General features: G+C 41.3%; 1 protein-coding gene across 2 annotated transcripts; it reads left to right on the top strand.

Annotated features, from left to right (window-relative positions):
• Window positions 1–438: 438 nt before the first annotated feature.
• On the top strand, window positions 439–15,417 carry spopla (speckle type BTB/POZ protein like a). Of its 2 annotated transcripts, XM_061842386.1 has the most exons (12): window positions 439–635; window positions 1,664–1,745; window positions 3,594–3,707; window positions 3,852–3,973; window positions 5,491–5,642; window positions 5,746–5,873; window positions 7,650–7,827; window positions 8,431–8,486; window positions 8,579–8,701; window positions 12,642–12,784; window positions 12,913–12,966; window positions 14,924–15,417. In XM_061842386.1, exons 3-12 carry the CDS (start codon window positions 3,630–3,632, stop codon window positions 15,066–15,068), a joined length of 1,179 nt encoding a protein of 392 aa, XP_061698370.1. In that variant the 5' UTR covers window positions 439–635; window positions 1,664–1,745; window positions 3,594–3,629; the 3' UTR covers window positions 15,069–15,417. The 2 variants fall into 2 exon arrangements, with proteins under 2 accessions (XP_061698370.1, XP_061698371.1); XM_061842387.1 differs by lacking the exon at window positions 1,664–1,745.
• The last annotated feature ends 5,358 nt before the right edge of the window (window positions 15,418–20,775 follow it).

The raw sequence follows: 20,775 nt of genomic DNA, 5'->3' as shown, positions 1-20,775 counted from the left end.
AACAGCCATTTCAAGAAACACTAGCAATTGAATTGAACAATTATTAAATTGATCAAAAATGTATGATATGCACGTTCTTTGTAGTCCTATTCGGGTTTGACGTGAGGTAAACCTTTGGTGACGATGTGGACAACGAGTGCTTGGAAAGGGGCAACCTGAAGAGAAACTCACATCAGTACTCTCACAATCGACACGAAATATGAAACCGAAGATTCGTGCGAAGCTTTTGTAAGTAAATACTGGAGTTTGTGCTGCCGCAATGAGCTCCGACTACAGGTTGGTTGTTAAATGCGTTTCAATGTGAAAAAAGATGGTAAAAGACGGACAAAAAAATACACTTGGACGTATTTTTTGTTGGTGAATAATTACGATTTAAAATATTAAAGAAATATATAACCCTTCTGTTTGACAAGCTGTAAAATCGCGCATGCGCAGTACAAACACTGCCTAGCCTGCTAAGCTACCAACCAGATCAGCAAGAAACACAGCAAGCTAGCCCACATAATAAATTAGACAAAGAAAGCTTGTGAAGAGTCTCCCTGAAAAAGAGTCCAAAGTGACGGATGGTGACAGGAGCGCTTGTGACACTAAGCGGCATACCTTACTTGACACATACGGAAGTATGAAATTGAAAGGTACGCCGTCACGATGTATTTTCCAACTTTTTTTGGCAGTCGGTGTACACGTTAGCTTGGGCTAGCTGCTAGTTAGCAGACGTTGTTTTGCCACCAGCAGCAAACGTGAGGAGCTTACGTTAGCTCGCTCGGCTAGCATTCTGTCAAAAGAGCCGCATAGAGGCCCTTTCTTTTGCACTGTGAAAAAGATAACGTTGCTGGTTTTATACCGGATTCATTTGTCGGTTTGCTGCGCGACAGCGAAATTGGTGTTGGCAGTGAAGACGAATGTCTAGTTGTTTATGCCAAGCTAGCCGATTGTTGTTAGCCGCATTTGCGGTCCAAAGCTAACAAGAATCCAACATAAGACCTCCAAGTGACAACTTAAATGCTAGTTTGGATTAAGTACCAAGGAGCTAGTCGGTAGACTTGCTCGTCTCTGTATTAGTTTTCGTAAATAACTTTTGAAGGTTTCGAAATAAACGGTCGTGTTTTTAGGGCGTTAGTGTGAGTAAATAGGTGGGAACAAATTGATTGAAGACGATGTGTTGACACCTGATGTACTTTCACTAAACTGATCTTTGGGAAAAAAGAGAGAGAGAGTTGTTAATCATCTAATATCTTGAACATCTTATTGAGTTTGGGTTGTTCAACGTAGCCAAGATGTCTTCATTCAATACAGATTATCTAAATGTCAGTCCCAATAGAATCATTCCTGTTTGAAAAGCAAAGGACCAAGATAGAAAATAAACTTTGCTTTCTCTTGTCTTAACCTGTCCAGATCAGTGTTTTTAAGATATTAAACCACTATGTTCAGCATTGGAATAAAACACAGGACACACCTATGAATTCTGCAAGCTATTCACAGCCTTCACTACATAAATTTATGCTTATGACTGATTTCACAACATGTGTTTTTATAAGGTTGTTTATTTTATAATTGATTAGTAAAACTAGTACAGGCACGTTAAAGAGTGACGTAAAATATCTTAAATTGTGCTGAATTAGACTCGATAAGCAATTTCCAAGTCCTCTTGTCTTCCTTGTAGGCTGGGACATGAAGATGGGACCATGAAATATCCCGTGACGTACTAGACATACCACCTTTATAATACTTAAAACTGCTAAGAGGTGAGCCTTTAATTGACGTTTGTGAAATTGACTGCATTACCTTTTTTTTTGTACAATATATCACAAATTCTAACAAAGTGTGATAAATAGCAAATGTGTATTTGCATGCGTACGACTGCATTGCTACCACTACTTTGGGTTGTCTGCTGCAAACAAAGCCAGCCAACCTGTTAGATCAGTCCCGTGAGGGATATTAAGGCATCATATCAGTAACAATCGCACAAAGTATACACTCACAAATGTTCCCTTGTCATCGTGTGCATATATAGCACAGCTTACACTACCAACATGGATGCAAAGAGTGGCGAGGTACTCAATAAAAGCAGTCAGTGTTGCCAAGCTTGTGATTTGGTTGCTAAATTTGAGATGACTTTGGATCACTCCTGTGACTATTTTTTCAAAAAGGTGATTAGAGTTTAATTTCCACTGCTAGACAACATGAATGGAATCATTTTCACATTGTTTTTTCGTGTAATAAGACAGAAACCTGGTGGGTAGCAATCGTGACTAAAATCTTGCTGACCATTGCAAAAAAGCATTATGACCGTTTAGATGTGAAAGTAGTGATTTATCCACATGTTGAGAAGGTTTGACCCGAGTTATGTGCTGCCAAGGTCGGCTTGACTCACCTGTACAACTCTACATGAGGGAGGGGCGGTGGGGGAGTATTGGTGAGCAGAGGGAGTGTGACATTGGTTGACCTGGACCAGCTGAGCAGATCATTTTATGATGTTAAACATTGAACATTTAAAATGTTAGTTCATGTTTTATGTTTACAAGCATGTTTTGACAAGAGCAAAATCTTTGAAGAGGAAGTGCTTTTGTCTTATTGTTGTGGTAGTTAATTCTGGGGGTGGAAACTTTGCAACCTCGCTTGTTGTGAAGAGAATGAAATCAAATCCCGGGAAGAAAAAAAAATCATTTGAATACATTGTCAATTATTATGTAACAGCAAGGAGAGGAAATTTAAAATCAATATTATGTAAAACAAATGAGGCTTTATATCACCCAGCTTTCCAATAGGTTGACTCTTGACATGCTTTCTATTGGAAAGCGTGAATTTAAAATCATGGTGAACCCCCAAATACTTGTGGTTCGGCACCCAGGGATTCGTTTATCTGGTGATTTTTGTTTATTCAATTTTTTTTCTTCTCATTTTTGTTTTTACGTTTTTGGGGTGTGGAACTACCCCCAAAATGCCTATTGGTAGTGTAGCCCTGCTTATTCAATATTTTTTTTTTTTGCTATTTAACTAAAAAATAATTGTCGATTATGTGTAGATTTTAGCTATTGATTGTCCAGGCTCATCCCTATCCCTTGTGAATAATGAGCGTCCAGTGTACATGTAAAGGTTGAGAAAGTAATACAGGGTAATCTAATATTGAAAGTAATCACTAAAACAGGGCGAATATTGGATTTGGAGTCTTAAAACATCGCGCCTCATTGGTCACTGAAAAACTGAAAATCTCCGCATCGTGCCTAAAGTTTTGTTTATTTACAAAACGTTTGATTAGAGGCGGCAGGCACGCGTTGTTCACTAAAACGAGTAGAAACTTTTGAAAGACGGCAACAAAATGTCTCTCCGTCGATAAGAAATGTTGATGGAAAATGTCTGCCTGGTCCTGTGAATACTTCTCTTGCATAAAAGTAGCACTCGCAGTTTGTTGGCAGGATACTTCGATCACACTGAGAAAAAAGGTGCTCAATTTAAGTGTGTCAGCAGCCAGCCTACAAGGTTTTGATCTTTGATTGTGTTTATGTACCAACCTAAGATAGTACTTTTGTTTTTTTTAAATGTGAAATTCAGTTCTGCCCCAAAGATATATCTTGAATTTTTCCACCGCCTAGTGCTTTAAAGACGAGAGTGCTACCTCCAAAGTGGTGATGTCACGGGTTCCCACGCCCCCTCCTCCTGGGGAGATGTCAAGTGGACCTGTGGCAGAGAGCTGGTGTTACACACAGGTCTGAGCAATCAACACTTCAGTCATTTTCTCTCCGAGACAGCCGTGTCACCACTTTCTCCTTAGCTTGTAACGTAATCTTAAAATTATGTCGCTGGGGAATCCGTTACACTAAACGCGTCGTGTTTCTCCTTTTGTTCCCAAGGTCAAGGTTGTCAAGTTTTCCTACATGTGGACCATAAACAACTTTAGTTTTTGCAGAGAAGAAATGGGAGAGGTGCTGAAGAGTTCAACCTTCTCCTCTGGCCCTAATGACAAAATGAAGTGGTCAGTGATTCATTTTCACTAAGTACATGTATTTATAAACAGTTTTACTAAAGCCGCTGAAAATAAAGTGGTACACACTTATGAAAATTCATCATTGATAAAAGAAAAAATGAATGTGAATCTACTGTTGAAAAAAAGGCTACTATGTACAGTGAAGAAAAGTATTTGAACACCTTGCTATATTGCAAGTTCTCCCATTTAGAAATCATGGAGGGGTCTCAAGTTTTTATTGTATGTGCATGTCCACTGTGAGAGAGAGAATCTATAAAGAAAAATCCAGAAATCAGAATGTATGTTTTTTTTAATGATTTATTTGTGTGATACAGCTGCAAATAAGTATTTGAACACCTGACAAAACCAATGTTAATATTTGGTACAGTAGCCTTTGTTTGCAATTACAGAGGTCAAATGTTTCCTGTAGTTTTACACCAGGTTTGTACATACTGCAGGAGGGATTTTGGCCCACTCCTCCACACAGATCTTCTCTAGATCAGACAGGTTTCTGGACTGTCGCTGAGAAACACGGAGTTTCTACTCCCTCCAAAGATTTTCTATTGGGTTTAGGTCTGGCGACCGGCTAAGCCACACCAGAACCTTGATATGCTTCTTATGGAGACACTCCTTGGTTTTCCTGGCTGTGTGCTTCGGGTCATTGTCATGTTGAAAGACCCAGCCACGACGCATCTTCAATGCTCTCACTGAGGGAAAGAGGTTGTTCCCTATAATCTCACAATACGTGGCCACGGTCATCCGCTCCTTAATACAGTGCAGTCGTCCTGTCCCATGTGCAGAAAAACACTCCCAAAGCATGATTCTACCACCCCGATGCTTCACAGTGGGGATGGTGTTCTGGGGATGGAACTCATCATTCGTCTTCCTAAAATACGCAATTAGTGGAATTATGACCAAAAAGTTCCATTTTGGTCTCATCTGACCACAAAACTTTCTCCCAGGACTCCTCTGTATCATCCAAATGGTCATTGGCAAACTCAAGACGGGCTTTGATATGTGCTGGTTTAAGCAGGGGAACCTTCCGTGCCATGCGTGTCAAACCATGACGTCTTAGTGGATTACCAACAGTCATTACTAACAGATCTTTGAGGGCCAGAATTCTAGCTGATAGGCAGGTGTTCAAATACTTACTTGCACCTGTATCATATAAAATCATACATTTTGATTTCTGGATTTTTCCTTTTAGATTATCTCCCTCACAGTGGACATGCACCTACGATGAAAATTTCAGACCCCTCCATGATTTCTTAGTGGGAGAACTTGCACTATAGGAGGGTGTTCAAATACTTATTTTCGTCACTGTATGGCAGAATTGTTGCAAACAGATGAACGAGCGCACCGTAAATCGCCCGCATGTCTTTAGTACATGCGTGATAATTGGTGTCAGTCTGTCATAAGTGAGAGGCTCATCCCTGAAGGCTTGACATAAAATTGTTTTGACAACAGCAGCTTAAAGCACGTGACTCCTTTTCTAGCTTCACTGATGGGCTTCTGTTTTGTGACAGGTGTCTGCGAGTCAATCCAAAGGGACTTGACGATGAAAGCAAAGATTATCTATCATTATATTTACTTCTTGTTAGTTGTCCAAAAAGTGAAGTCAGAGCAAAATTCAAGTTTTCCTTGCTGAATGCCAAGCGAGAGGAGACGAAAGCGATGGGTAAGTCTGAGGGGCCCACACATCATCACGCACATGTTCTCTTGCAACTTGGGAATGTTTTAAAGCGGTATTGTCATTAAAACTTAACAATAATTTTTTGCAGAAAGCCAAAGAGCCTACAGGTTTGTCCAAGGCAAAGATTGGGGTTTCAAAAAGTTCATCAGGAGAGATTTCCTCCTGGACGAAGCCAACGGACTTCTTCCTGATGACAAACTTACTCTTTTCTGTGAGGTAATTGTTCACTTGTACTCTTGACATTAATTCCTCTACAACAGGGGTCGGGAACCTTTTAGGCTGAGAGAGCCATAAACGACAAATATTCTAAAATGTAATTCCAAAAGAGCCATCTAATATTTTTAAAACTAAATACAAGCGTATTCGTGCATTTTATGTAAGACCAACACTTTTAATAGTACAATAAGTCTCTAAATTCATTTAAATAACATTATACTGTTCCTAAAAAATGATTACAAAAGTACTTTTTACCATTAATACGACTTCTTTGCTGATGACTTAGTTATCTGTTTCATACGTGATTAAATTAAACTTCATGCAGCCTTTGAGACTTCTATCTGTTATTCATGAACTCATCTCAATTCATGGTCTTAATGTTTTTTTTTTTTTTAAATGTAAGAAAGACTTTTCATATGCATAGATATAACAAACATTGTCAGTACGGCAATATTCATATGCCGCAGTGTGTGTCATGTGACAGGAAGTGCGTTCCAAATTTTAACAATCGGCTGGTCTGCAGGTTGAATTTGTCCCCACTTATGTGCGCTCGCCAACAGACGCATGTCTTTATGTAAAAAAATTAACGGTGGTTGGCAGCACATCAGCACGCTGTCATTATAAACCACATTGATAGGCTGCGTAAGGACTGTAACATTTGTAATTGTGAGTGTACCCCTTTAAGAGCTGAGGAGGGGGTGGTGCAAGGTAAACTCGGAAGAAGAGTGTGTGGCCGTCATTGGAGGCCGTGCATCAGGTCGTTGTTAGAGAAAGTTACGCATGGTGCCAAAATGTTAAAAAAAGGTCAGGCTGACATCGCAATCACGCGATCGACCAGAACTTCCTCGTGATCGATCGCGATGGACACATTGAGCACCCCTCCTGTATACAGTATGTCCTTATGAGGGCTCGGCGAACCATACCCAACCACCAAAACAGCCAGGTGTGGCTCGCGAGCCATAGGTTCCCCACCCCTGCTTTACAATGATGGTAAAGGTTTCATCGTTGCTCACCCGTGGTCGGAATCTTTAGCCATCTCACCGTTCCATCGCAACTGACAGGATTTTTTTTTTCTACTACTTTTATGATACATTGGAACCTTGGTTTCCACGAGGAATCTGTTTTACAAAGGCTGTATTAAAACTGAAGCCCTTTTACTTTTAGCAAATAACGTAGATCCAGTTTATCCATGTCACAAAACACAATGCAAATATTATAATTACAATTTTATTTTTATTCTTTGACAAAACTGACATGAATGAAAAGTAATGGGGGACAAAGGATTAGCAAGCAAGTCAGTTGCAAAACTATGCTACTTTAGAATGGAAAATTTTGACTCCGGTTGCACAAAATCCTTGAAATTGAAACTTAGACCTCCTATAGACCCAAGATCATATTTACAAGTCCATGTGATGTTTAATGATCATGTATGTCACTTTATGGTTGGATTCTTTTCACAATAGAAGTTGCATATGTTTTTTCTAATGTGAATGAATATATAAAAATATTGGCTTTAACAAAAAAAAAAAATCCAAATGCAATATGAATTTAGCTTAAGCTTCTATGAGTCATGCACTCAGGATGAATGTCAGTGTGTGTCCTACTCCAGCTGGTGTTGCGGTTTGGGGGGACTATCTTGAGGAAAATGACTATTTAGATCAGTGACATTTAAATTTATTGTATGGCATAATGCTTATTTGCCTTTCTACGTCCTCTTTGTCAGATATTTGTCCTCAATGGTCATGCTGCCACTCTTGTGTTGTGTCTCGCGAGCAGGTCAGCGTAGTCCAGGACTCTGTGAACATTTCTGGCCAGTCCAACATGAACATGCTTAAGGTGCCTGAGTGTCAGCTGTCCGACGACCTGGGAAACCTTTGGGAGTGTTCACGCTTCACCGACTGCAGCCTCTATGTAGGAGGACAAGAGTTCAAAGCCCACAAATCCATCCTGGCAGGTACGGAGAACTTTAGTTAGCACTTTGCGACTCTTTGGCCCAAACTGTTTTAGAGCTCGGCCGTTATGAAGTCTCGGCTAGGAATGTGAGTTTTAATGTGTAATTGCAGTGCCTTGACATGGAAGACACTTTATCCCAGCAAAGCCATTAGGGAGGCGTCATTTGTCCTGCGTTGTAAATGTCGGTCTGAGGCCATTTAGCGAGTGCCCATGACCGAGAAGTGCTGAAAATGGCCCTTGTAAGACGTGTCATGCCTCTTCTGAATGGCCTTCCTCACAGAGCCATAAGCACCTTGAAAGGCTACCAAGGGTCTGTACCTCCTGGCAGGTTTCAAGCAGCCTGCGCCTACGAAAGGTGCTAATCCACCTGACTACCTTGCTTGACCCCTAATGACTGTGATCCAGGAGACTGAAAGCCTTAGCTGTCTTTTCCAGCTTGTGTCCATTCGACATGGTGGCAGCAGCTGCTGTGGTCAGATGGGGAAAAAATTGGTGACGCAGCACCGACACCGATTTAACACATTGACAAGTGCTGTATTCCGGTAAAGAAGGTTTTTGTCGACTGCTGTTATATTTATCACACTCGGATCTGTGTTTTTCACAGCAAGGTCGCCCGTCTTCAATGCCATGTTTGAGCATGAAATGGAAGAGAGTAAAAAGGTACAAAGTCACTCATTACTCTATTTAGAATGTTATTTTTATTTTTTTTCAGCTGGAGGTATTCATCAAATATCCTGTTTTCCTCTTCCTAGAACCGTGTCGACATAAGTGATGTGGACCCCGACGTCTTCAAAGAAATGATGGGCTTCATCTACACAGGAAAGGCCCCAAACCTGGAGAAGATGGCAGACAACCTGCTGGCAGCTGCAGACAAAGTAAGGCCAGACACAATTTACACGTGCAAACTTGCGAGACACAAACAGTCATGTCCGTGCTATTTTTAGTCCATTTCATTTTGTTTCACTCTTGTTTCTGAATCTCATGACCTGCAGTTTCCAACAGGAATAAGTTAAAGTATGGTATGTTTAGTACTGTAATAATCTGGACTCTATTGAGCGAATACGATAACATTTGTTAATGATGACATCAGCAAGTGTGATCGCCATTGGTAGGTGGAGTCTTAATCTATCGTGTACGACTGAGATCCGTTCCTACAGTAGCGACTTAAGTCGAAATTCGACTTAAGTCGGATTCCTCCGTTAAAGTCAGAATTTACATCAAAATACTTTGTAAACAAAACAAATACGTTGAAATAAACAACATGATGTACTTTGCATTACTGCTGGGGGGTGGATGGAGAAGAAGAAGGGGAGGCTGTGCTTCGCTATTGCGAAGGAATCTAGTCCTCAGTCCTCTTCACCTCGACATGTATCAAAGAACCTTGTTTTGTGATCATTGTATCCTACATAGGAACGGAACCGTTCACATGCGTTAAAATATGGGCTTTGTCTTTAATAATGGTCACCACGGTCGACCATCTGAAGCCTTGGTGGTGTTGGTGCCTCTCCTTTCTCCAAACTTTTTATGATCTTGAGCTTTGTTTACATAGTAATGGATTTCGTTTTGGCTGCAGAAGTTTTGTTAAAAGACACAGCTTTCTTCTTTGGGGCGATAATGTCTAAAAAGGAGGGTGAAAAATACAAAGGTACTCCCGGCGCACAAACACGGACAAGCATTAGACGAACAAAATGGCAGCTGGGTGACGGGCGTTGTAAAGTCGAAACGTCATAGGTCAAGATCGTCTTAACTCGAGGACTCCCTTTTCCCTCACAGGATGGAGTTACTGGTGTGAACATTTTTACTTATTCCATAATTCTGGACTTAAAAATATCTGCAGAATAACTCCCCCTAAAAAAAAAAAACAACAACTTAAAATTAGGTTCCTTTTCTGTTGAAATATTTGACTTTCAGGTAGGTTTTGTATCAGCCACTTTTTGGACCTGTCAGCCTGTCACAGCCTTATAGCAGATTTCAGAACTTCTACTTATATTGCAGTTTAGTTGTATCTTGGAAGTCTGGATTTTTTTTAATACACTATTGAGTGACAGTTGTGACTGGGAAACATGGCATGGAAATCAACCTATGAAATGCTTCCTTGAGAAATTAATGAATCTAAAATGGGTTCTGTTGCATTGACCTCAAACTGCAGCCGATCGTAGCAGAACTTTTTGAGTCCCAATCCTATTTATGTCCATGGAAGTGTCTGAAAATATCGAGACAATCAGGCCGGTTTTATGTCCGCAAAGTCGAGGCTCCTAAATGAGGAAGCGCTTTCGGAGATTAATTTACGCATTTATATACGACTTTTGTCGCCTCAATTTTCTATTCATTACACCAGAAATGTCTCTAAGATGTCCCAATAGACCGTGTGTGACAGACACGGACTTTGGCGAGCTGTTATAATGTCGAATGACGAGTGTGTCGATCTACCGGCCAAAAGCGTTATGTAGCTTTCTGTCCAAAAACACTCGCCAAGTTTCACCAAGATTTGCTGATGTACACTCGAAAAAACTACTCCACTAACTCGAGAATAACTTTTGATGAAAAGAAAAAAATTAAAGCATGCATGTCAAATAACATAAAAAATCATGGGAACCCACACACACACCTGCCAGCACTTTAATTTTTAAAAGCCCCTAAACCAAGAACACATGCCCACAGGGCCCTACAGAAACATTATTTGCTTTATTCTTCGAAATGACCTCAGGAAGAAGCTGCTTGCTGACCAGACTTTAAAGTGCGTGTGTGAAACAGAGCGAGAGAGAATGCACATTGCAATCAAAAGTGTGGTTGATTCAAACTACCGTAATTCCCGGCCCTCAGATCGCACCTGATTATAAGCCTGACCGAGTACATTTGTAAGGGAAATACCATTTGGTACATACGTACGCCGTAGCTGTGTAAAAGCCGCAAGTGCCCACATTGAAACACAAGATAGTTACAAAGAGGGTACACAGAAAGAATTTAACGGTAGCGTGGCGCTAGTTTTAGTGCTAGAACTTTGCTAATGCTAACAGGAACCCTTAAAATAAAACTTAGCAGTAAATATCACTGAGACGCGCCAGTAACACAGCAGCAACATGCTAGCACAGCAGTAACGTTAGTGCAGCGCTAACAGGGCCGGTAAAAGTTACTTCCTTGGCAGATATATTCCACCGGTCCAGTTCTTACCTTTTCTGTTGGAAAAAATGCACAAAGTAGCCACATCACCGCATAAACCGCAGGGTTGAAAGCGTGTGGAAAAAAGTTGCAGCTTGTAGCCCGGAAATTACGGTACCATCGAAGGGACAGTTTATCCAAAATGTTACTTGAGTAAGGGTAACTGAGGAGTTGTAGCATGTTACTACCCACCTTTGACAGCTTCAAGATCAAAAATATGAGTGAATTCTGCCACTCCATAGTACGGTACATTCTTTTGTCTATCCATTGTTTCCCGTGGTTTCATATTCTGCGTGTCATTTTCAAGAATGGGACATTTCACCCATGAGCGACAGCATATATAAAATATGACTGACTGCCATTTTATAGTGCAGTACATTCCTTCTTCCACCCCAGCCATGCACTGAATTTGATCTCTGTTTCCTCCTCCCTATTTGTCACACCAACACACAGATTTGATTTTGAAAATGTAAATGGAGCGTTCAATATGCAATTTGTTATTCAACAATTGCTCCAGAAAGGATTGATATTATTGGAAATGACCAACAGTCTCATTTCTTTTTAGCAATATGTACGGAAAGAGAAGTTGATGATGAAATCCGGGCCATGAATACCACATACAGTGACCCCTTTAAGTTGTTCACTGTGAGGAGGACATGAGGGCAGTTGGTGTTAGAGAGGAAGATGCAGGAGGTCAGCTTAGATGGAAAAAGATGACACGCTGTGGTGACGCATAACGGGACAAGGCGAAAGGACAAGAGTACCTCCTGTTTGCTATTACAGTGATGCCTCTGTTCTCGACCACAATCCATTCCAGAAAATGATTTGAAAAATGAATTGTTCAAAAACCAAATCGATGTTTCCCATTACTATGAATGAAAAAAGAAACAATGCGTTCCAAGCCTAAAAAAATTAGTTTTTCCTGGTAATAAACTCCATCGTAGAAATACATGTATAGTTTAAATATTTTATGTAATAAAATAATTTAAGAAATGTTTATTTTTTGCTTAAAATGTATGCTTTAGTAGTAGAGTACGCAAGGCTGGAAGTGCATTGCCGTATCTGTAGCGAATCGGCCCCCAGCCTTGTAAACTTTTATTATAAAGAGAAGTGCAGAATAACTTTAAACAAACAATAATGAGTGGGGGGGGGGCAATTTTTGGAGCCATGATTAGGGGGTTAATACGCGATGATGAGAAGAGAAACAGTAACTACTGGGATACGTCTATGTACAGAGGCTTCATTATACAACATAACAAAAGTGCGCTGATTGCACCATGCGTGTTGTCATTTCCGGGCTTTTTTCGGGGGGCGTTCAAATAGACAATAACAAAAGGCGTCGTGAGTGTGTCAGATGCCTGTGCCGCGTGCATTGTTATTTCCGGGTTTTTTCGGCGGCGTGGGAATTCACAACGAAGCAAGTCATGGGTCAGGTGGTCTGGCCGCGCGCATTGTTATTTGCGGGTTTTGTTGGGCGTTCGAATACCGATTTTTGTTCGAAAACAGAAGCAAAACTCAAAATTTTTGTTTGAAAACGGAGGCTTTACTGTATTTTGATAGGTGTGTCTTCAACTGCTGTAATCACTCAACACGATAGGCTAAGGCTCATGTTAGCCTGCAGTGAGCGGCTAAAGCATTTGCTCTATGTGCTTCCAGTACGCTCTGGAGCGTTTAAAAGTCATGTGCGAAGAGGCCCTGTGCAACAGCCTCTCGGTGGAGAACGTGGCCGACACCCTCATCCTGGCAGACTTGCACAGCGCCGAGCAGCTCAAAGCACAAGCCATAGATTTTATCAACAGGCAAGTATCTCTGAGAAGAAGAAAAAGAAGGGGGGGGGGGGGGGGGCAGAAAACCTCCAGTGATGAATTTCTGCTGCCATTTCTGTTTACCATCCCTGAATGCTTACCTTTTTATCTCCTTGCCATAGGTGCAGTGTCCTCAGACAGCTGGGCTGTAAAGATGGAAAGAACTGGAATAGCAAGTATGTAATTAGCTGATATATGTGACACAAGATGAATAACGCGCTCTTATCTGGGCCCCTCGCAGATGCATTAGAATTCATTGTTTTAGCCCCGCTGCACGGCGCACTATTTGCCTTTTCACTTTGAGCCGTCGTATCGTTGTGCCCAAGTTATTAATAGACTCGTAGCCGGAGAAACGCAGCAAATGGAGCCTTTTCTCGCATTTTCTATGAGCCGAGGGTGGTCGCCAAGTTTTCCTTTCCAATGATTGTTCTCGTTTTCGGGACACGTTTTGTGTGAGAACGTCTCACTCGGGCAGAATCATGTGATTTCGTCCAGCCAATCAGCAAGGAAAACAGAGTCTTGTGTTATTTAGTGCACTAATTGGCTTTTTTTGTGAGGGGGGGGGTTGTGGATTTCATTCATCTCATGAAATAATTGGTCACATAATTTGTTGTTAAATAGTATTATAATATTATTTTTCTAATTCATTTTAATGTATCCATTATAACCTAGTAATTTCTCATTGAGTTAAATTTATCGCACATGATAAAATAGTTATATTTAACTGTCATGATTTTTTTAATCACAATGAAATGAATTATTCAAAAATACAATTGAAAGATCATTTTTATTCAAATAAATTATTTTAAATTCCCATAAAAAATTGTCTGTTTTTAAAAATTCAAATATGACCCTTGTGCACAAAAATTTGCTTGCGAATTTGCATTTTGTGCTCAAGCATGAGCAACACGTTAATTTTGGGTAACAGTATTGGGCTTTATTTAAAAAAATATATATATTAAAATAAATTATTTTACATTCCTATAAAAAATAAAACGTCCATTTTTTAAAATTAAAATGTGACCCTTGAGCACGAAAATTTGCTTGTCCCTCTGATATACATTTTACTTTATATCCTTGAATTAAAAAAAAAAAGGCATGTTATACTCAAGCATGACCAATATGTGAATTTTGGGTAACAATATTGAGCTTTATTTAAAAAAACAAAAATTCTATTAAAATAAATTATTTTACATTCCGATAAAAAAATAACGTCCATTTTTTTAAAATTGAAATGTGATCCTTGAGCACAAAAATTTCCCTCTTGATATACATTTTCCATTTTACTTTATATCCTTGAATTAAAAACAAAAAAGGGCATTTTATGCTCAAGCATGACCGACACGTGAATTTTGGGTAACAATATTTGGCTTTATTTTAAAAAAAAAATTCTATTAAAATAAATTATTTTACATTCCTATAGAAATATTTAACTTGTATTTTTTTTTTAAATTCAAACGTGACCCTTGAGCACAAAAATCTGGTTTTCCCTCTTGATATACATTTTCCATTTTACTTTATATCCTTGAATTAAAAACAAAAAAGGGCATTTTATGCTCAAGCATGACCCACACGTGAATATTGGGTAACAATATTTGGCTTTATTTAAAAAAAAAAAAAATTCTATTAAAATAAATTATTTTACATTCCTATAAAAAATTTAACTCATCTGTTTTTAAAAATTCAAATGTGACCCTTGAGCACAAAAATTCATCCATTTTCCATTTCACTTTATATTCTTGAATTAAAAAAAGAAAAAGGCATTTTATGCTCAAGCATGACCGATGCATTAATTTTGGGTACCAATATTGGGCATTATTTAAAAAAAAAGGAAAAAAAACAATGTATCGGCTGATGTCTGGTATATTGGGCAATATGAAATGAGAACATTAAAAAAAAAAAAAGTTCTCCTTGATTCAGCTGTGGGTTATTGCCCTTTGCTTTTACTCAATCTTGATATTGATTTCGGCAAACTCTTCAGTTGAGTCGCTCATATTTGAAAGCACGATTCTATTAAAAAAAAAAAAAATCGTATCATTCTCATTACTCTTTCATTTGGAGTCACCATTTGCTTTTTTTTTTTTTTTTCATAAAATGTCCGGCCATTAAGACGCTTTGTGTTTGTGCTCGCAGCCACGCCACAGACATAATGGAGACGGCGGGCTGGAAGTCCATGATCCAGTCGCACCCCCACTTGGTGGCCGAGGCCTTCCGCGCCCTGGCCTCGGCGCAGTGCCCGCCCTTCGGTCCCCCCCGCAAGCGCCTAAAACAGTCGTGACGGCCCGGGACCCGCCGCCGGCTCTGAGGAGGAAAAGACTCGTGAGGACGCCACTCTTGCTGAATTCCACCAACACAGAGCACACTTGAACAGAGAAGCGTGGCGCCTCCTCGCCAGGGATGCGGGAGGGGGGAGATGGGGGGGGGGAGGCTGGCACAATGGACTTGTGGGGACGAAAGACGAGAGGGGAAAAAAAAAAAGAAAGAAAGAAAGATGTCTTGCTTTGCTGCCCTGACTGTCTAGCGTTCAGGGAGGGTAGCAAGTCAAGCTGTCTGCTTGTTTTTTTTTTTTATTATTATTTTCCTGTAATTGTTCAAAATGGCCTTAATAAATCTGCCATTGCTCTGGAGTCGCTCCAGAGTTAATATTTTTCTTTTTCTTTTTTTTTTTTTTTGGTCGATTTTACTCTGTGCCTGCCTCGTCACGAAGACCGGGCCTCCTCCAGGTTGCACTAGTTCCCGTCAATAGTTGCTTTCATACGGAGTTCGATAGGAACGTAAAAAAAAAAAAAAAAAAGACTAAAGGTGGAACGAAATGGGAAATATTATATATTTGTAATGTTTAGCTCGTTTTTTTTTTCGTGACCGGACATTAAGGAGCATGAACACTTTTCAGCGCAAGGTCAGTTCTTAAACACTTTTTAAAAAGATGCGTACGCCCCATATTGATGGCAACCGTTTCTATGTAAATGAGAGCTGAAGCGTCCTCGGAACGTCTGTTGTGTCGCGTCTGTGTCGGGACAAAAAAAGGAGGAAGGAGGACCCCCGTTGTCAATTTTTTTATGACTATCGAAAGTACAGTATTGACATATTTAACCAGGCTCACATCTTAACCGAAATATTCCACTCATGTCCGTGAACCATAAATTCAATTTGATTAAGGCGACCTTCGTATTGGCCCACCTTCAACTATATATTCTCATGATATTGTGGTTTAGTCCAAGTGGAAAGACAAATGCATGGTCATGTTGTTGTCAAGGAAAGTGTCCAAGATCCTTTTTTTTTTTTTTTTTTTTAAATGTGATCACTGGCATTGAATATAATGAATTGATAATGTTAAAAAAAAAAAAAAAAGGTCCTCTTAACATGCTCGGAGATGTTTCGGATGCTGCGCATCACTTGTGCCGGCGATGTCGTTCTTTGTCGAGAACGAGCACTTGTTTTTTGTTTGGGTGCATCTTGGCGTGGGACGTCGACAAACACACGGGAGCGTTTTGTCAAAAAAAAAAAAAAAAAGGAGAGCGGTGTCATGTCGAAATGTGTAATTGGAAGCGGTGAGGTGGAAATATTTCACAGGAAAGGCTGCATTAAGCAATTAAAACATTTTCCAGATCTCTTGTCCTCTTTTTTTTTTTCCACCCCTTAAAAAAAAATCAGGTCCCCTTTGAGGTCCTTTTTTTTTTTTTACCCTCCCACACCACACAAAAAAAAATGAAGCTGATGACTGACTGGTTGTCTTCAAATGTGAGCCGCAGGACGCAAAAGGCTAACGAAGCGCCGCGTCTTCAAAGCGGACGGCAGCAGAGACGCGTCCACCTGCTGCCCCGCAAAGGAGCGCCATTAAGTCATATTTCACCTTTCATCATTTTATATTTCAGGCAAGGGGGCGGGGGGGCATGGTGGACATCCGCAAAGCCTTTTCAAACGTGCTAAGTGCTTTTGAGGCCATTGTCGAACGTTAACGACAATGTAATAGTTCCGAGGAATCACGGGTGCTCCCTCCAAGATGCACATTTTCCCGCTTAGGCTTGGAATTTTGGAGTGCACGGCGGCATCTCGGACGAGGAGGAAGTGACTCATTGACGGGAGAAATTCTTCGACTGCGGTTCCAGGGTTCTTTTTTTGAGTGTGTGATAAACCAGCGCATCCACTGCAGCTGTAATAAGCCGTTTCCTGGAGCAGTGAAGTCTCCAAATCCACTCGTCAAGTTCTCGTTCGCTCATGTTGTCTGTTCGGGTTTTAAAAACATGGTTAGGGCTTCAAAACGGGTTTTTAAAGGAGGGTTTTCGTTTGAAAACTGGGTTCAGACTTTCAAATTAGGTTTTGAAATCAAAGTCAGGATTTCGAATTAGGGTTTTAAACGGTTAGGGTTTCAAATTTGGGTTTGGGGTACAAATTAGGGTCTCAAAGCAAGGTTAGGATTTCAAATTAGGGTTTAAAAACAAGGTCAGGGTTTCAAGTTAGGATTTGAAAACTTCGGGATTCAAATTATCCATCCATCAATTTTCTTAACCGCTTATCCTCACAAGGGTCTCGGTCCGTCCTGAGACACCGTGCCACCCGGATTCAAATGAGTTTTTGTAAAAAAGCTAGGGTGTAAATTTGGGCTTAAAAATTAAAGTTTGCGTTTCAAATTGTATCAAAATACAGTTAGGGTTTCAAAACTGTTTTAAATCAGGGTTGGGGTTTGAAAACAGGCGGTATGGTGGATCAGCTGGTAAAGCGTTGGCCTCACAGTTCTGAGGTCCAGGGTTCGATCCCTGCCCCGCCTGTGTGGAGTTTAAATGTTCTCCCCGTGCCTGCTTTCATTGATAGTTTTCCCAAAATGTTTTTTTTTTTTTTTCGAGAGGCAAAATAAAAATGAACCACAGAGGGACTCGTGAGGTTGCAATAGTGTGCACACCCCTTAAAACATGCAACAGGCGTTAACTAACTACTACTTGCCAATTGGCTATTATTCTGTGAGTGATTGACAGGTCGGAAAGGTCCGTTGCTGCCGAGTTTTAATGACGATCGCTGCTCGGGCGCGTCGGTCAGCGCGACCCGGGAGCATCTTGGCGGGGGAGGAGAGGATACCCGGCCCCGATCAGATAAGAGTAATGGAAGCCGAGAAAGAAACCCCTCGCTGCCCTCGGGGCCGGCAGAACGAATGTGCCCCCCCCCCCCCCGATGGGACGTACAGTACCTCCGCTATCACAGAGCTATTAAAAAGAATTGCATTTCTTTGAAAGGCCGTGTTTATTGGACCCGGATGTCCTTGTGGGAATTTCATAAAAAAAATGGACAAACTCTTATGAAGTTTAAATCAACTTTAATGCCGTAAATTCACAATTGAATAATTGGCTATTAAAGCAACGCCACTTCCCCTTCCCCAAAAACAAATAAACATCTGTACTTAGACTATTCACAGCAATGGGCTTCTTCTTCGGAACCCAAAAAAATTAAAAATAATAATCAGGAACTCAAATGAGTACATCGGACATTTATCTACATGTTATACAAACACCAGAATTAGGAAGGAACAGTCCACTCACAGGATTTCTCTTGAACCGGCGGGACTTCAACGCGTGAAGCCGTGCGGTTTCGTTTGGACACGTTATTACACAGCGTTTACACGGGGGGGGGGTGTCAAAATAACAGATTGTGTTCTTATAAATACGAAGATCGCTCACTCCACGTCTGATCAGGGGGGCGCAAAAGAGACGGGAAATACCAACAAAGCAAATAGTTTGAAAGCACGTGACACACTTCACGATGAGAACAGGTGAGACATATATAAAAAAAAAAGGGGGGGGGGGGTCAAGTTGGCCAGATGTACTGTACATGTGATGCAAAATGAAGGCCGTGAACAGGACTCGTCGCGGGATGTCGCCGATTGCGCTATTATTCCCAACTCCTATTTTCCTTAATGGATATAACACATCTCGCAACAAATCTGGAACAATCACACCCCCCCGTAGGAAAAACCGTCCTGGTTTTCTCATCCCGTGCGCGGGGCGAGGGAATCGCTTGACAACGTACGCACCTCCAACCGCCCGTGGCCTCGCCTTCGGCGCGACATCTGGACGGGATCCTAATTAGCATTTGCTTTACAATGTGCCGGGTCAGGGGGCTGCGAGGTTGTACCGTGAGGGGCTGGAACCGGATCCCGAGACATCCTCTTAATACCGAGTCCCTGGACGAAGAGCCGGTTAGCATTCGGCAAACGCGGGCAAAGCGTTTCAAAGACAAGACCGCACCTGTCAACTTTTCGGAGCTACCAAAAAAAATTCATATAGAGAGCAAAAAATCCTTACAAGAGAGAGACCTGAAAGACCTGTAAGAGAGGTACCACAACTCAAGGTGTCACTCTAAGGTACCCAAAACCCACTACGGGGAGGGAAAATGTGTCATCGGCTATTTTGAGGAAGGTGAACCCTGCCGGCGTGCGATCCAGAACACCGGCGAGTCGACCGCAAACGCTCCGCTAGTGAGCTTCGACCGACCGTGACGAAAAACTGTTGCGAAACCGCGAGAACTTTTTGGGGAGAACAGAATTCGGTCTGCAGTTTCAGAATTCGTATGATTTTTGTGATATACGGCCGTATATGTAAGATTCACCGCATAATCCGTGTGAACTACGGCTAAACCGTACCAGTTGACGGGTATGCAAGACCCTTTTGAGCGCCGACCACTCCCTTCTCGTGCTCCGGACGACGGACTGGAGAATCGGCCTCAATGTGAGGAAAATGGAGCCGCGTTACCTCAGTGGATGGGGAAAAAAACAACAAGAGGCTGCCAAAAGGTTTTCAAGCGCTTCCACGGCGACACCGAACGCGGCTGACTGACAACCGCAAGAGCCAGACGCTCTTGGCAGTCGCCGTAGCGCCGCTGTCAGTGTCAGTCGGGGGTAGTGGTGGTGGGGGGGGGCTTGCCGCAGAGATAAAGCGGAGGAGGAACGCGGGTGACGTTTTTGATCTTGAAGATGTGAGGATTAAAAGGGTCCAAATAGTGAACGCTGCAATTATCAATTACATTAATAGTGTGAGGTATTTATCCTCAAAAATGACAACATCAGCCTTTTTCGTCATCCTGCTTACCTTGTTAAAGTTCGCTATGAATAGCGAAAGACATCTGAAGGGATTTGAGGGTCATTTATCATACTTGACTCGGCATTTGGCTGCATTTTTTGGGTCCTTTCTATGTAAATCAGACGTATTAATATGAGCGGCGCAGGTACTGGACGGATGGACATCATCAATCTGAAGAGGTGGAAATGGCTTCGATTGCAGTTTTTGTAGTTTCACCTCTAAATGTGCCCGACTGAATTCCCACTCAGGAATTTCAGTGTGTGAAGTAGGAGGGTGTCTAGCCTAAATTTGAAGGACCTGCAACACTATTCATTTGAAAATTGCGGGTGTCAAAAAAAAAAAAAAAGGACTTTGTAGGGTTTTTCATTGTGTGATGAGAAGCCACCATCTTGCTTACTAGCTGATAATCTGCTACCGGTTGTCTGTTGTTACTTTCACTTTTTCACTCGGGAATTTTAAAACCGCCAACAAGTTGTTCTAGAACAGGGGTGCCCAGACTTTATTACCAGCCAGCCTCTTGCGAGCTATCGACGGGGAGGGATGATGATGATGATCCCAAACAGTTTTAAGGTTCATGTTATGATGCCCCTTACATTTAAAATACAGAATTATTTTTTTTTTGTATTGTCTGTGCTTTCATCCTGGATCAGGCTGTGCCAAGGTGGAATTTTAACATTACACACCATCTCATCCTGCACTTTCTACTTTGGCTTCAGACCAGACCGAAAAGAGAAAATCTCGTCCAGTTTAACCACTTTTTCTTCGATTATTCAGATACTCCGACAGCCATTGCATTACTTTTTTGACTTTCTCCATTAATATCGAAAGTAAACATAAGCAGCATGTCTAGCTCGCCTTTGCTCTACGTTGCGCAGACTGTGTTGCTAACTAAAGCAGCGGTGGTGGACGCGGTCATTA

The sequence above is a fragment of the Syngnathoides biaculeatus genome, chromosome 14 (assembly GCF_019802595.1).
Source record: "Syngnathoides biaculeatus isolate LvHL_M chromosome 14, ASM1980259v1, whole genome shotgun sequence".
Classification (NCBI taxonomy): Eukaryota; Metazoa; Chordata; class Actinopteri; order Syngnathiformes; family Syngnathidae; genus Syngnathoides; species Syngnathoides biaculeatus.
The sequence above is the reverse complement of the archived record's forward strand: the minus strand, read 5'-3'. Positions and strand labels throughout refer to the sequence as shown.

Excerpts from the sequence above, each read along its gene's own strand:
- spopla (XM_061842387.1), top strand. The coding sequence starts at position 3,630 with ATGTCACGGGTTCCCACGCCCCCTCCTCCTGGGGAGATGTCAAGTGGA. Across the intron at positions 5,874-7,649 it reads AACTTACTCTTTTCTGTGAG|GTCAGCGTAGTCCAGGACTC; the intron begins GTAATTGTTCAC and ends TCTCGCGAGCAG. Across the intron at positions 12,967-14,923 it reads GGAAAGAACTGGAATAGCAA|CCACGCCACAGACATAATGG; the intron begins GTATGTAATTAG and ends TTGTGCTCGCAG.